Below are 15,128 nucleotides of genomic sequence, written 5' to 3' on the forward strand. Positions count from 1 at the left end.
GGACAAATAGTTCTCAGCTGTTTTTTTTTTTTAAATTCTAAAATGTTTTTAAAAGTCTCCATCCACTTCAGGAGAAAGCTGCAACACTGTTTTACAGTTAGGCTCCAGAAATTCGGTAGATCATAATTGGATTTAAATTTTTGGGCAAACTTTTCATTTAATATGTTGATGAAGGATCTCAGGGTTAATTTAGGTTATATATCGTAAGCAACTGGACATATTTCAGATGTTGAAGAAGTTTCACCTCTCAACCAAGATGCTTCTTTAATTCTAACTATCTGGAGGGGAGTCGCAGGGTTTCACACTCTGTGTGGGAATGTCCTTACAGGGTGTGGGAGTGTCCTTACAGAGTCAATAAGGACTTTTCCTTTAATACTTGTGATTTTTGTTTGTCCATGCAGTGGGGTAATTGTTTGAAAAGATATCTTGGAGTAAGTTGGGTCAGTGCACAAATTAGTAGACTCTGATAAGTGTTGATAAGTGACATAAGAGGAAAAAAGACCAAATTACTTGATATTGATATTATTAAATAATTATTTTTGCATTCTGAATCTAAGCACACTGGAAATGGATGGTCAAAGAACAAGATGAAAACGGGGATTTAAGTGGAATGTTACTTAATTCTAGTGCAGGGTATTACTTGAAACAAGCTTGTTTAACAAAAAAAACACCCCCCAAAAAACAGAACAATATGTGGCTTTTTTAACCTGTAAATGACTTAATATCAAGATTTCCTGACTTACAGACACATTCGTGATCCGAGAGAGAAACTACATAATTTTGACAAAAGAAAATTAATCTTATATTTCCAAATCTAGGCTGTCAAATCTTAGAATACAAACAACAACAAACATAAACAATAAAACTACTCATGAAATATTACAGAAGCTGAGTGATGACAGAAGAAGTTGCCACATGGCACAAAATGAATTCTTGGTATGACGATCTGTACGTCACTGTGGTCAGTACTGAAATGTTATTTCATCCCTCTGTAAGTAAAATAATTGACATTAGCTGTTCGGCATCCTCATCTTTTCCCCTTCACTCCAATGGCCTAGCCTCATTTTACAACTTTAAATGTGTCTCCTCTGAATACAAAAGCCTGAGTTTGTAATGATTCACGCTGCATCTTCAAAACTCTCTGAGTGCGAGTGCCTGAAAGATGAGTATGAAGCTCCAATTATGCAACTTTTCCCCCCAGCTTCAGACCGTGTGTTTAGCACTGTGATTGGGAGGGTGAGGTTGGATTCTTGGTCTCTGTCGGGTCTTGTTGGAGGATTCCTGCAGACTCCTCTTCAGCCTCGGGACACACGGAGGTGCATTCAGGTAGCAACTGGATAACGGTCTGGGAAGTTAACTGACACTGAGTCACTTTTAGTCGTTTGCTACACAAACAGAGTGTTTTTCAGAGCTTAAGTTCAAGTTTTACCAGTTTCTTTGATTTGTACTTGTCTTTTCTTGTATACACAGTCGGTTTGTGGTTTTTGAGCTCAGTTTCTTTTGTACAGTCTTTATTTTTTAGGCTCTATGGATGGCAGTCGGTTTATCCAGACTAAAATATCCCAACAGCCTTTAGAATGATATTCTTGACATGTTGTACAGACATTCACAGTCCTCAGAGGATTAGTGGTAGTGACTTCAGTGACCTCCTTACTTTTTGTCTAGCTCCACCATGAGGTTGACATTTGTACTTTTGAGCTGAAATTCAGGATGAATTAACATGAGCTCAAAGCATCACTGTACCTGAGTCCAGCCTCATGGCAGTCATCTGGTCCAAGTCTCAGCAAGTCCTCTATAAACTGAAAACGCAAAGTATTAGTCCCTGTCTGATAAAGATATCATTTATATAACCTCTTTAAATAGTGGGACAAAACTTACTATTTCAAAATATTTCTTGTCTTAAGTCAATTCTTTAACTTACAAGTCCATATCTTTGCCTCACCATCGACTTTAATGTGGTACTTATGCAAATATATCATGTCTTACAAACTAAATCTTTAAAAATCATAACAACTTGTGCTCCACCAGAGGAAAAGCAACACAATGAGGATATTTTTCTATATTTCTATCTGTCTTTTTTTTTTTTTTTTTTGGACTGGTGTGGGCATTGTTAATACTTAATACAAGGTATTTATTCATTTGTAATTATGATACTAGGAAACTATTTTTTTTGCGTATTTATTTATTTATTTATTTTTTATTATTTGTGCATGTCCTTCTCTATTTATTTGTTTATTTAGCTATATAGTATTTATTTATTGTTTATTTAGCCTCTCTTAATTTGCAGGTATGTTTATCTCTGTGTTTGTCTGATTTTATCCCTCGCGTCGCCGCTAGATGACGTTGTTTGTATCAGAGCTCCTTGCCCCGCCTCTACTTCTGCCTACGTCACCGCTGTAAACACGGAAGTGCGCCGTGTCTTTGAAAACAAGGCGCCATCGGCTGCTCGCAGATTCACAGGTGAAAGGTGAGCCGGATTTTTTACGCACAGACGCGATTTACGTCACTTTTTCTGAACCAGATATCTCTATTAACGTTTCTTACAACTTTTACGTTTGTTAGCTTGTCGGTGAAAACTGTAAAATAGCTAATTTGGTCAGCTAACTTTAGCTCGTGTTAGCTAAAGTTAAAGTCACGTTAGCTAATGTTAATTACACCAAGCTATCTTAGCCTTTTATCATTTTATTGGTGTATTAAGTCAAAGTTTACCCGTTATGCTGTCAGTTTATAGTGTTATTTCGCACCTGTCAGGTCCAGAGGGATGCCAGCTTCGGAACCGGTCCGGCTGGGTCGGAAACGGGTCCTGCCGTCCTGCCCGAACCCGCTGTTCCTCAAGTGGCTCACCGAGCTCCGGGACGAGGCGAAAGAGAAGGGCCTGAAGACCCAGTACACCTACCAGAAGGTAGAGAGGGCTGTGTGAGCAGCTGACTTTAACTTGTTTAAAATTTAGAAACATACAAAAATTACCAGTCTAAAGTGATATTTAACTATTTTGTATTAACCACAAAAAGAAGACTTTGAGTTCAACCAAGAAACTGAAGTCTAAAAACACTGTGAACTAGAGAAATATAAATAAAATCAGTGTAACTTATCTTCATTCATGTGTGTGTGTGTGTGTTTTTTTATGTGTCTGTCTCTTTCCAGGCCATCAGCTCCTTGAATAAGTACCCGTTACCGCTTCAGAACGCCAAAGAGGCAAAGATCCTCCAGAACTTCGGAGACGGCATCTGTAAAATCCTGGATGATAAACTGCAGCGGTACCTGAGAGATAACGGTGAGAAACACATTAACTGCAGTTTAAATTCATCACAGAGAACCTGAAGAGAAACAGAGATCATTTAAATGAATTGAATACTAAAAATGCTCTGTAACATATGAAATGAAGTACTGATACCATAGAGAGAATGTAAGATATAGATTCATGGCTGCAGTGGGAGTAGACTGTCTTTAAATTGGGAACACTGGTGTTATTAGAAAATGTTTTGTCTGGAGGAAATGTAAAGGCAAGGTAGCTCCTCTAGTCTTTACTTGTTTCATCTCTTCCTCATCCAGGTGAAGACGCTCCAATTCACTCTCTCCCTGAAGGAGCGCCCCCTGCTGGCAGACGAGACAACAACAACCTGGCTCCATCCAAGAAGGTAAACAGGCAGTGTGTGACGATGCAAAGACACAGTTTTAAATCACGACAGGAATAGGACAATTTCCAAATTGATGGAAATGTATACATCCTCAGAAGTAGATGTCTGTGAAGAAAAACAAACACTACGTTTTGATCAAATAATGAAGAAGCTTTTTGAGCTTTTTCATGATGATTAAAGACACCGAACAGACGTTACCTCTACCTTAGTGTGAGTTCCTCGAAATCCCAGATGATAATATCATTGTTTGCTTTTCTAACACCTCTTGTGAAAAATAGGAACAAAAGAGTGACAATATGTCCGTTTAGTTAATGATAAGAGAGACGGTGCTTTACGAAAAGAATCAGGATCATTCCCTGGATACGTTTTATCATCTTTTCTTGTAGAAAAATGCAGCAGGGGATCATGGGAAAGACAAAGGAGGAGGACGAGGAGGAGGAGGAGCAGCGGGGAAGAGGAAGAGGGAGTACGTTCCCCAGAAGAGGTCTGGAGGTTACGCTGTGCTGCTCGCCCTCTACAGAGAGTCACAGGTTCACCTCTACGCTTCACACTCAGCTGAGATATTCACCAGCACTGCTCTGTGACATCAGTAATGACATCATCATCATCATCTCTCTCTGTTTAGATCCCAGGTGGAAAGGGTTACATGTTTAAGATGGAGCTGCAAACGGAAGCTCAGCCTCTGTGTGACAAATCCTTCACTGTCGTAAGTAAACAGACGATCTGTCGCTCGTGTTGATTCCTGCTGTCTGTCGCGCTCGCAGTGTTCAGTTCCTTCCTTCGCTGTGTCTGTGCAGCCAGATCTGGGCAGTAAGTACACCGCCTGGTCTTCAGTGAGCACTCTGATCCAGAGGAACCTGCTGATGAAGACCCACAACCCTGCCAGGTACACAGGAAGCACACACACATGCAAACAAACACACCTATAAAATGGTGTCAGTCGCTTCCCTCATCACTGAGGGTCGTCTTCATCTTCACTCAGGTATTCTCTGACAGAGGAAGGTTCGGCTCTGGCGGAGCGTCTGGACTCGGCAGAACGAGGGAGTAAAGACGACCCAGAGGAGGTCAGGAGTGTTGGAGACGAAGACGAAGAGGAGGGCGGTCCTGGTGTTGTGGACCTGACTGCGAGTGATGATGAGGAAGAAGACGAGAAGGAGGAAGAACAGATACAGTGAGTGTTCACTAAATCAGAGAAGCTTTTTTCATCTTTTTTCTCTTGCCGCTTGAACAAAACAAATCTCCTCACAGACCTGCAGAAAGGCTGACGTGTGTCGGCCAGCAGAGGACTGAAGCTGACGGGACGCGAGACGCAGGAAACACGAAGGCAACAAGCAGGAAGCCGAGCGCAGGAAGTCTTCTGCCTGGAACGTATGAGATCATTCTCTGTGTCGACTTCATCGAGACGACTGGGTAAGAGGAGCCGTCTGGGTACCAAAGAGTGACACTGCAGAGATCATGTGTGGATCTGTGACGTAGCTTTGTCTGTGCAGCGGCGGCAGCCACCACCGCAAACAGGAGCTGGTCAAAGAGCTGCAGAGGAACGGAGTCAGCTTCGATGTCAGGAAGCTGAACGTCGGAGACTTCCTGTGGGTCGCTCGAGAAAAGGTTGCACCTGTTCCAGGTAATAAGAGACAAAAACTAGAGGAGACACGGCAGAGAAAACACAGTTTGACTATGAAAACATGCTTTGAGCTGAGATCACATTACAACCTCGTTCTTCCTGTCTCCAGGTCAGCTGCGCGCCCCTGCAGCCCGGGAGCTCGTCCTCGATTACGTCATCGAGAGGAAGAGGATGGACGACCTCTGCGGCAGCATCATCGACGGACGCTTCAGGGAACAGAAGGTTTGTGTGTGGAGTATTTCCAACTCTGCCAACTCTACCATTCAGATCCCTGTCGCTGTCTCAAAAAGCTAACAAGCATTTCTGTTGTATTGATTCTCAACAAAACATTTATTGTCTTCTCATGTTTCGTCTCAGTTGTTTGTAACCATACTTTAACTTTCTTTCCCTCTTCCCTCCCGTCAGTTCCGACTGAAGAGGTGTGGTCTTCGCAAGCCCGTCTACCTGGTGGAGGAGTGTGGGACGGCCGCCTCCCACCTGAGTTTACCTGAAAGTACTCTGCAGCAGGCCATCGTCAACACACAGGTGGAGTATAATTCTTACTATTTTTAAAGCTTTTATTCTTTTTACTTGTGTTTTATAAATATTGACTTGTTTTGTAAACTATGTTTTTAAAGGTTTTACACATAAATACAGAACAATAAAATAGAAACTTTATTTGAATATTTCAACCTATTTTTTCTTTGCTGCTTTCGTTGATGGTTTTTCTGTGGCAGGTTGTCGACGGCTTCTTTGTGAAGAGAGTCCAGGATGTGAGGGAGTCGGCGGCCTACCTCACCGTCATGACGCGATATCTGACCAAACTGTACCAGGTGACGCAGAACGATCCCCATTCATAATTTCCGACTCATTGTTTCGCTATGTTTTAACTTTTTAAACATAGCGAAACACTTGTTTTAATACTTTTTAATCCTCTTTTTTTATCTTTTATTTCCAGAACTGCACGCTGATGTGTCGCTCCAGAGAGCTGGAGGGTGATGGAGGGAGTGAGGAGGAGGTGGAGGAGCGAGGGAGACCGTCCTGCTCTCTCATCTCTTTCGCGGAGTTCAACCACGGAGCCGTCAAAAACAAGGTGAGTTTACAAACCAGATGCCAAAACCTCTTTTTCTTTAAACAAAGTGAATTAGATGTGTCTGTAGACATATAAACCCGTCTCCCTCTCCTCCCCCTCTAGTGTCAGACGGTCAGAGAAGTGTTTGCCAGACAGTTGATGCAGATCAGTGGTTTGTCTGGAGACAAGGCGGCAGCTATACTGGAGCACTACAACACTCCACACAGGTATGTAGATATTTCACTGTCTCACCAGGTGTTATTACCCATTATCTCTCTTTTTTAGCCTGGTAGCTTTTAAATGTCTTTGCTCCGGTGCAACAGAGCACAAGCAGATGGAGTATCAGCGCCGTCGTAGGTAAAAAAACAACATTAATTACGTCTGTAAGAATCCCAACTTCTCGTTAAAGATATCCAACATTATCACCACAGAGACCATTGGAAATTGTTCGTATGACTCCTTAAAAACATCCGGTTTTGTTACAACAAAGATGGCTGGATGTGTTTTGACATCTGGTTAAAAACATCTGTATGTGTTGTGACACACACGGCAGAGAAGGAATGAAATATTCAGAGGAAATACTCAGAGTCTCTCAAGTGAAAGTTTCTTTCTATTTCTTGGAAATGCTCCACTTTAATCTCACAGGATATTCCAGTTTTTATCTTGTAAATTTACAGCGTTAATCTCGGAGAATATACGTTTTTTTTGTTGTGAATTTGTGACTAAATCTCAGGAAATGTCAATGTTACTTTAAAACCTTATTGCCTCTCTGTTCTCTCTCAGTCTTCTTACAGCCTATAAACGGTGTGTGAGTGAAGCAGAGAAAGAGAAACTCCTCTCCTCCATCCGATATGGGAAGCTCAAAAGGTTTGTAGAGTGAAATTTGACACATTTTCTTCTGTCGTTTTCCAGTTATTCAAGCTGAATTTTAAAGCCATGGGTCAAACATGTTATTCCTCCATTTTCCTGAATAACAAGTTTAACTTCATGGAATCTTTTACTCATTATCGCAGAATAACAAATGCTTATAACGAGATCCTTTTCTCAAGAGTTTGAGAGAAGAAACTACATTTTTATGTCTAGTTAAAGGATCATTTCCACCTGTAAATACAGTTTGTTTTCCTGTCGTTGCTCTGCAGAAACCTGGGCCCGGCTCTGAGCAGAACAGTCTATCAGCTCTACTGTACTCAAGGAGCGCTGACGTAGATGAACAGTCATCATTCAGTTATTTTCTGTCTCATAGACGGACGCTCACTCACCTCGTACTGTCAATACTTATTAATTTTCAGTTCCTACGTTACTTGAAGAGAATTCATTTGAATGTTTGTTTGTGTGAAGATGCTGCTACATTTTGAGAGCTGTAAAATACCTCAGATGTGTCCTCAATAAAGTTTATTTTGGATAGTATTCTGTTAGTTTTGATGCAAACTAACGATTAACTATTCTCCATTCCGATGAGCCAGGAGCTCTATTACAAATAACACTAAATCGACTGGTTTTATAATTTGAATAACTCCAATTTTGGCAACAAATCTGTCAGTACAGTTCATAAACAATCACGTTTTGGTTTAAATTACCTCGTTCTGTCATAACAAACCGTCTCATGGAAATCTTCCCAACTTTGTCACGACAAGATGGCTGCAAATTGTTCCTACGACTCGATAAAAATATCTGTTTTTGTTGCAACAAAAACAGCTTGATTTGTCTCGACTTCTGGCCAAAAATAATATACTTTTCTCTCGTCGAAGAGCTGGAAAATGCCCTGAGTTACCCTTTAAGATATCTGGATTTGTCACGACGAAGATGGTTGGAAATCATCCCAACATCTCGTTCAAGCTATCCAACACTGTCATGACAAAGATGGCTGGAAATTGTTCCTACTTGTTAAAAACATCTGGTGTTGTTGTAACAAACGTGGCTGGAAATTTTCCCAATTTCTCGTCAAAAATATCCGGTTTTGTCTTGAAAAAGATGCCTGAAAATCTCCATGACTCCTCGTTAAAGATATCCAACCTTGTTCCCCACTTCTTGTTGAGAACATCCAGCAGTATTGCATGAAAGACGTCTAGTTAACCATCTAACAGGAACGTGTGAAACTGAGTTAATTGAAAAGCATGAATCAAGTTTAACATCCAACAGATGTGACATAACGACACGGTGCAGTTAAGGCTTTGATTCTTGTGTCAGTTTAATTCTAAAATAAATAAATGGACACACAGTGAGGATGTCTGGCAGCAGAAACTCATGATGTTCCACTTGCAGCATAAAAGGGAGAGGTGTGAGTAAATCAGACCAATTTAATCGGAAAAAAAGGGACATTATGTAGAAAAAATGTACACGCAGCATCCAGAAATCAGACAAAATGAGAGGAGAGACGGGATGATTGTATTGTTTTGTTTTTTTTGCTTTTGGAGGAAATCTGGTGACGTGCTGACAAACAGAGAACATGAGGAGTTAAACTGTCTACTCACAGATGTGGATAAAAAAGGATTTGAATTGTTTCAACCTCTTAAAGCCAATATAGTAAAGATCTTTAAACACAGCAGAGGACTGTCCAGTTTTCTACAACCAAAACTGTCCTGATTTTAATTTGCAGACTTCTGCACAGATGAATGAAAACAGAAGTGTGTGATTGTTTGAGAATAATCTTTTTTTTCTCCCTCTAAGCTTCCACTCTGGTCCCCAACTCGACAACTTCTGTTATTTACAAAAACGACGACGACAAAAGGAATATAAAAGCTGACGAGTCAGACAGGTTAACAAAGTGCCATTTCCATTGTTCTCTTTTGAAAGGTGAGGCTTCGATTCTTTTCAGGTCTGTCTTAAAAACAGCACGAGATGTCTTTCGCTGTCCGTATGAGCTTGTGAGTATTGTTATTGTTCTAAGACAGACCTGAAAAGAATCTGAGCCCTTCCTTTAACTCCACCTCCTCTTGTTTGCTCCACCTGCACAGCAACCCAGTCGTCAGAATAAATGTCGGCATTGTGAGTTCCTGCAGACCTCGGATGTTTAAAACGTACGCCTCTTCTACGTATTTAAATGGTTAGGTTCAGGAAAAGATCATGTTTTTATCACAACAAAAAGCAGCTGGAAAATGTCTCGACATCGTGTTAAACATATCCAGTTTTGTCATAATAAATACGGCTGGAAATAAATCCTGACCTGTCGTTAGAATATCTTGTTTTGTGGTGACAACAGCTGGAAAACGTCCTGCCACCTCGTTAAAAATATCCAGATTTATCTCAACAGAACCGGCAGGAAAATGTACCGACATCTCCTTCAATTTTATGTTGGGACAACGCTTCACTTTTCTTCTGTTAAGGTTTGCGAGAACACCGTATTTTGGTTTTAAATGTCAGTTACAAAGAGGTGTAAACGCTGGTCTGGTCTAGCTGTCACGTCATGTGGTACGTCTTGTAGAAACATCGACATTAAACGAATAAAACGTGCAAATTTAACTTATCCATGTTCTGCAGACACATAACAAGCCAACGTTTATTTTGGCGACTGGGTCGTGCGTGGTAAAAAGTGAGAACAGGAGCAACAAGAGTGAACTGATCCCAAATCCGAGCTCGAGTCTCTCCAATGGTCCCCATCACAAAAAGCAAGGCGAGCGTCATCTTTGATTCAGCGACGCGTCAAACCTAAAGCACAGAGTCAAATCTTCACGTCTCATTCGAGACACTTCTGTGGTCAGTTTGCCCCAAAATGTCCGTCTTCACAATGGGTAAAATCAGGAGTGAGTAACACAGTGAGACTTCACCTGCAGGTGAAAAAAACAAAGCGGTCCTGTCTTTTATTTTGGTTCCAGGATTTAATCCTCGACAGAGTCGGGCAGGGAGTCAAAACCAACATGAGGATTCTGAATCCGCTAATCACCGTAATGACACCAGAACCACTGGTGCTGAGTTCAAGGTGAGGGGACTTGAATCCTTCAGGACAGCAGATAAAATCCAAACAGTGCCCTCTGCTGTTGTGGCTTCGTGACTCGAACGCAGCCGTCATCAGTCCCGGCCTCGTCCGCTCCGAGTGTTTAGTCGGGCATGTCGATGCAGAGTTTAGGAGGCGGGACGAAGTATTTCCCCGGACTCTGCGTGATCACCACGCCCGTCTTCTTGTGGAACATGGGGGCGATCTTCGGCGGTGGCTCAGGGACGGGCAGATCCTCGACCGCCTCGGGGTCCTCGCTGCGCTGGAGGTCGTAGGACACATTGCCGTACTCCCGCAGGAAGGGGAGGAGCTCTAACAGGAAGTGGCAGAAGTCCTTACGGATGCCGAACCACCCTGCGGGAGGATCAGAGGACGATCAGATCTTTACTCACCAACAACAAGACAGAAAATAATCTTTTTAATCACTGCTGAGTACGAAGACACAGTCTGCAGATACTCACAGTGGTTTCCTCCCTTCTGACCAAACGTGGTCGCCATGAGTGTGAGCAGCGAGAGCCACAGAGGCACAAACACACACACGTAGCTCAGACTGTTGTGGCCGTCCAGCTTGTGCACCAGCAGGATCTGAAGGAAGTCAGAGGGGAGATAAAGTGTATCTATGAATCTGTAAAGTATTCTTCATCCCTCAGAGGTGAAGACTGCTGGATTTGACAATACAGAAGATAAAACTGGATAATTGACAGCTGCAAAAATTCAGGTTTAAATTAAGAAAAAAGCTTAAGGCAAATAATTTCTAAAAAATATAAGAGAAAGAAGGATTGTTATTACAATTTGTATCTTGACAATTTTTGTGTTTTTCTTGGTCTTCTGGACTGAAACATTAAAGAACTGCATTTGATACAGTTTTTATAAAGGACCTGTACACATTTTAGGCCACTAGAGGGCAGCGTAGGCTCAATTCTTTATCACATTAACTCCCTTCAAATGTTTTTTTTAGTTCTGTAATTGGGATTCATTGTTATGTGTGGACTTAATTATGAAATAAAGAGGGTTGACAGCCTGTTCTGTGCCCTCAGAAGGGTAAACCAGTATCAGGAGAGACTTTAGGGATAAGGTCAGAAGTGTAGTGGAGAACATGGATGTAGGCAACAAACTTTATTAAAAGTTTTTTGTTTTACAGTCACTGACATCCTGTAAATCTCCAAGAATTGACTCTGTCCAAACACTAAATAATCTGATCAAATCTAGAAATATGGTCAACTTTTGGAGAAATAAACACCCAAAACAATACAATAAGTAGCCCACTTTCTATACTAATCACTGTGTCACAGCTCACATAATGCAACAGAGGAAAGTATTTGCAGTCTAAACTCACCTCAAAGGTGAGCAGCGGCACCACGATGGTCATCCAGCTGATCGCCATGGTGATGTGGGTCCGCCGCTGCTCGGCGATGATGTCAATGGAGCGGAGGAAGAGGACGGACCAGATGATGTAGTAGAGGACGACGAGGCACAAGAAGGACATGAGGATCCACAGTGGGACACACACCACCTGAAGACAAGAGGAAGAGGAAGACGGTTTGATCAGATGTGTTGAGGCTTGACTGAAGAATCAATCTAAAGATCTGATTCTCACCAGCCACGGCCAGTTGATGATCCTGTCCAGCCTCAGAGCGATGAAGATGAACTGAAGAATGTTCACTGAACACAACACCTCCAGCTGAGGAGGAGGAGGAGAAGGAGGAGAGGAGATCAGGACTGTGTTCACTTTTAACAAATACATCGATATTTAATGTTTAACAGCCTTTCTGCTGTTCTCTGCTACTTGTCATGTTATCTTTATCTTTTTATAGAAATCTACTATAAACTAAACCTTCAGTGTTTTGTCAATTTTCCCCATTTGATAGTGAAGCCATGGTAAAGATTCCAGTGATGCAGCAACACAGTAGCAAACCAAATCAGACGTTAATCTACTAAGGAAAATAATCTGTCCTTTCAAGGGCACAAATAAATCCTCTTCAAACACACAGACAGACAAGTTACACAGTTACAAGTCTTTGAGTGGTTTTGTATCGATTTCCTCTGATTTAATTTCCGTACCTCGAGGGAGCGGTCGTGTCTGAACCCCCAGACGCAGGCTGCTACAGAGACGGGCGACACGAAGAAGAGAGGCATGAACACGAGCAGCCAGAAGTAGTTCCCTCTCGCCACGCGGTCGCACACCAACACCTCGAACATCAGCAACAGGACGTGGAGGCCCACCGCGATCAGCATGGCCTTGAACTCCACACATGTCTCCCCCTCGGCCCTGACGGAGGATACGGGAGAATCAAAACATTAGAAATTTAGAAGAACCCTAAACAAAAAGCTGCAAGTGTGCAACAGAGTCTACCTGTACTGGGGGTTGTGTGCCCAGACTCCGGTGCCCACAGAGGCCCCGATAATGACCAGCAGCTTCCACAGCCATATCGGGGTGAACACGGCCCAGTAGCTCCACTGGATGACTCCATCCAGCCTCAAGGACAGCAGCACGGAGAACAGCAGCAGACACGAGTAGATCAGGAACTTACTGCAACACGGAACAGACAGAAATGTTCACAGCTGACACCAAAGATGCCTCTCTACACCCTTGTTAGTAATATATTTACATAATCACATCAAATCAGATGTTAATGTGATATAAATAACAAAAATTATGGCTTGTGAGAACACTCACGACAGAGGGGTGACAAATTAAAGGACAAAAGTAGAATAGCATTCTATATTATGAGGCAATACAGACAATTTGTTACTAAAATGCTGCCTCTTTAATTTCAAGCACTTTCCAAACCTTGAAAACACAATAAATGTAAGCATTTTCAAGGATTTACAGCAACAGGAACCCTTGTGAGCAGAGCCTGAACAGTACAAGATTACTGGGCCTGATGCTTAATCCGATATTAGGGAGTAAGAAACTTCTGGTATCGATGTATCAGACAATATTTTCATGATATATGAAAACAACGATCCCTCGAATAAGAATATCTGTAAGTGCTTGTGACAAAGATACAACATCTGCAGGAAAATTTAAAGTGTAACAATTAACTATATTGTCCAAAATGAACAGAGCACTGAAATAGCTATCTACACTGTGAAAATCATAATTATAAAATACTCCAAGCATTATTCTCTGTTTTCATAACAACATACAGCTGTATCCGTCATAAATTGATATCAGCTGAAAATATCGATCAACTGCATGTACAAATGTGTCCCAAATGTTAGAAATTACGCTAACATATAACCTGGAGAAACTTGAAAGATGGGATGATGGCAGCAGATCTAATTAAAGTAAACAAGGGAAGTGATTCTGGCCAGAAGAACAGCTGACAACACCACCATGACTGTCACCAGACTGACATCATCCTTCACACCAACATACCCACTAAATACTTATCTCAGCACAGCCTGACACCCTTTGTTTGTTCTTTTAACGCTCCAACTTCTGGCTAATTATAAAGCTGCCATTTTGGCTCCCACCCATGGACCATGACATCTCTTATTTGTCCTACCTTCTTATTTTCTGAAGTTTTCCCCTGAATTAGTGAGATGTTAAATCAGGTTAATAACCCGGGCAGCTCATAGCGACACTATTAATGCCTTTCCTACCAAGAAAACATGCATTAGGAATGTTTACTGCTGAAAACATGCGTTAGGAATTAACTACATTACTAAAACTACCGTTTCTCTCTGATAACAAGCAAATCACTGACGTTACATTAGTTAGCATGTTAGCCAGGCCTCGTTTGTCCAAACACACGTTTGCAGCTTTAACCAACTTATTGTATCCACAGTTATCCGGCAGTTCACACTGTCTGGAATTCGTGTATGTAATTTCACTAAGTATAAATCACATTTTTTCTGAATGTTTTCGTGCGGCAGCGCAACAAACGCCGCCCAGCCAAGTAGTGCTAACTAGCTACACAGTTAGCTAAAGTCGTGTGATAGCAAACGTTACCTGGGATTGAAATCCTGAAACAGTCCTCTTAGATTCATGTTGCTTTTTTAGCCGGCCAACATTAGTTTCCCGTGTGATTAGCTAATTCACCGGTTAATATGTATGCTAGACATTGTAATTTAGTTGGTGGTTGCGAGCTAGCCGTATGTTTTGTTTTTTTTTGCCCGGAGATCACGTGATCAAAGATGGCCGATCTGTTTCCGGCAACTGCGTGACGTCACGTCAAGCAGAGACGGCGGAAAAAAACAAAATATATATTTTTTTTCATCTCATTTTATTTATTTAGCAAACAACATGAATAACAACTAGTTATCAAAATGTTTTTAAAAAAAAAGACACACACGAGAAATATTATAATTAAAAACAACATTTTTTTAAACTGAATAATGCCATGAATGTGTGGGCTAAGGGTGCCGAGAGGGCTGCAACACCCCCTAAAACGAGGTTATAACATATGCCGAATTTACAAGAAGGTCCAAATAATTAAGAATTCGTCATTGCGACAGCGCTTCACAGTTAATAAAATGCCTCTTAACTCAACAACTTACAACATTTTACAATTTTCTAAGGGAGTCCTGGGACTTTCCCTCCATCTTCATCTCAACATGTTGGTGTTCAAGATTGCTGTCTGCTGTAGTGCAAAGTGTTCTCAGAATGTTGTAAATTATTGTTAATAACGATCAGAAGTTTTGATGGACTACTATTTTGAACATCTCAGACTGGATAATTTCCGAAGGAGATTAATATGAGAAAAAGGCCTGCAAAGTTCCCATAGCATCAGGTAAGAAAGCTGATCGCCGTCGTTGTTGATTTTCCTCAAACATTAATGGAATTTCAATTTCCTCCACAAACACCGCAAGCTCAGCCAAGTCACGTCACGTCTACAGGAAGAGAGAGTGTCCGACTTCATAGCCCCGCCCCCTGCGGTC

At 41.6% G+C, this 15,128-nt stretch overlaps 2 protein-coding genes and 1 long non-coding RNA gene across 3 annotated transcripts; 1 reads left to right on the forward strand and 2 right to left on the reverse strand.

The window, feature by feature from the left end:
• Window positions 1-525: 525 nt before the first annotated feature.
• LOC119027050 lies at window positions 526-2,883 on the reverse strand. The gene is made up of 3 exons (XR_005077289.1): window positions 2,745-2,883; window positions 1,744-1,799; window positions 526-1,345 (listed from the first exon to the last, which is right to left on the reverse strand). It is a non-coding gene; the product is annotated as an uncharacterized LOC119027050 (long non-coding RNA).
• Window positions 2,360-7,717, forward strand: mus81 (MUS81 structure-specific endonuclease subunit). Its single transcript, XM_037111777.1, has 17 exons — window positions 2,360-2,467; window positions 2,752-2,902; window positions 3,145-3,274; window positions 3,553-3,638; window positions 4,025-4,168; window positions 4,264-4,344; window positions 4,436-4,524; window positions 4,621-4,809; window positions 4,887-5,048; window positions 5,129-5,259; window positions 5,369-5,481; window positions 5,665-5,784; window positions 5,976-6,071; window positions 6,197-6,331; window positions 6,434-6,537; window positions 7,094-7,177; window positions 7,450-7,717. The coding sequence occupies exons 2-17, from the start codon at window positions 2,762-2,764 to the stop codon at window positions 7,514-7,516; spliced, it is 1,872 nt and encodes a 623-aa protein (XP_036967672.1). The 5' UTR covers window positions 2,360-2,467; window positions 2,752-2,761; the 3' UTR covers window positions 7,517-7,717.
• A 763-nt stretch (window positions 7,718-8,480) lies between these two features.
• On the reverse strand, window positions 8,481-14,405 carry tmem185 (transmembrane protein 185). The gene is made up of 7 exons (XM_037111793.1): window positions 14,200-14,405; window positions 12,595-12,771; window positions 12,303-12,510; window positions 11,839-11,922; window positions 11,578-11,754; window positions 10,703-10,826; window positions 8,481-10,595 (listed from the first exon to the last, which is right to left on the reverse strand). The coding sequence occupies exons 1-7, from the start codon at window positions 14,235-14,237 to the stop codon at window positions 10,345-10,347; spliced, it is 1,059 nt and encodes a 352-aa protein (XP_036967688.1). The 5' UTR covers window positions 14,238-14,405; the 3' UTR covers window positions 8,481-10,344.
• Window positions 14,406-15,128: the final 723 nt, after the last annotated feature.

This window comes from Acanthopagrus latus, chromosome 10, assembly GCF_904848185.1.
Source record: "Acanthopagrus latus isolate v.2019 chromosome 10, fAcaLat1.1, whole genome shotgun sequence".
Taxonomy (NCBI): Eukaryota; Metazoa; Chordata; class Actinopteri; order Spariformes; family Sparidae; genus Acanthopagrus; species Acanthopagrus latus.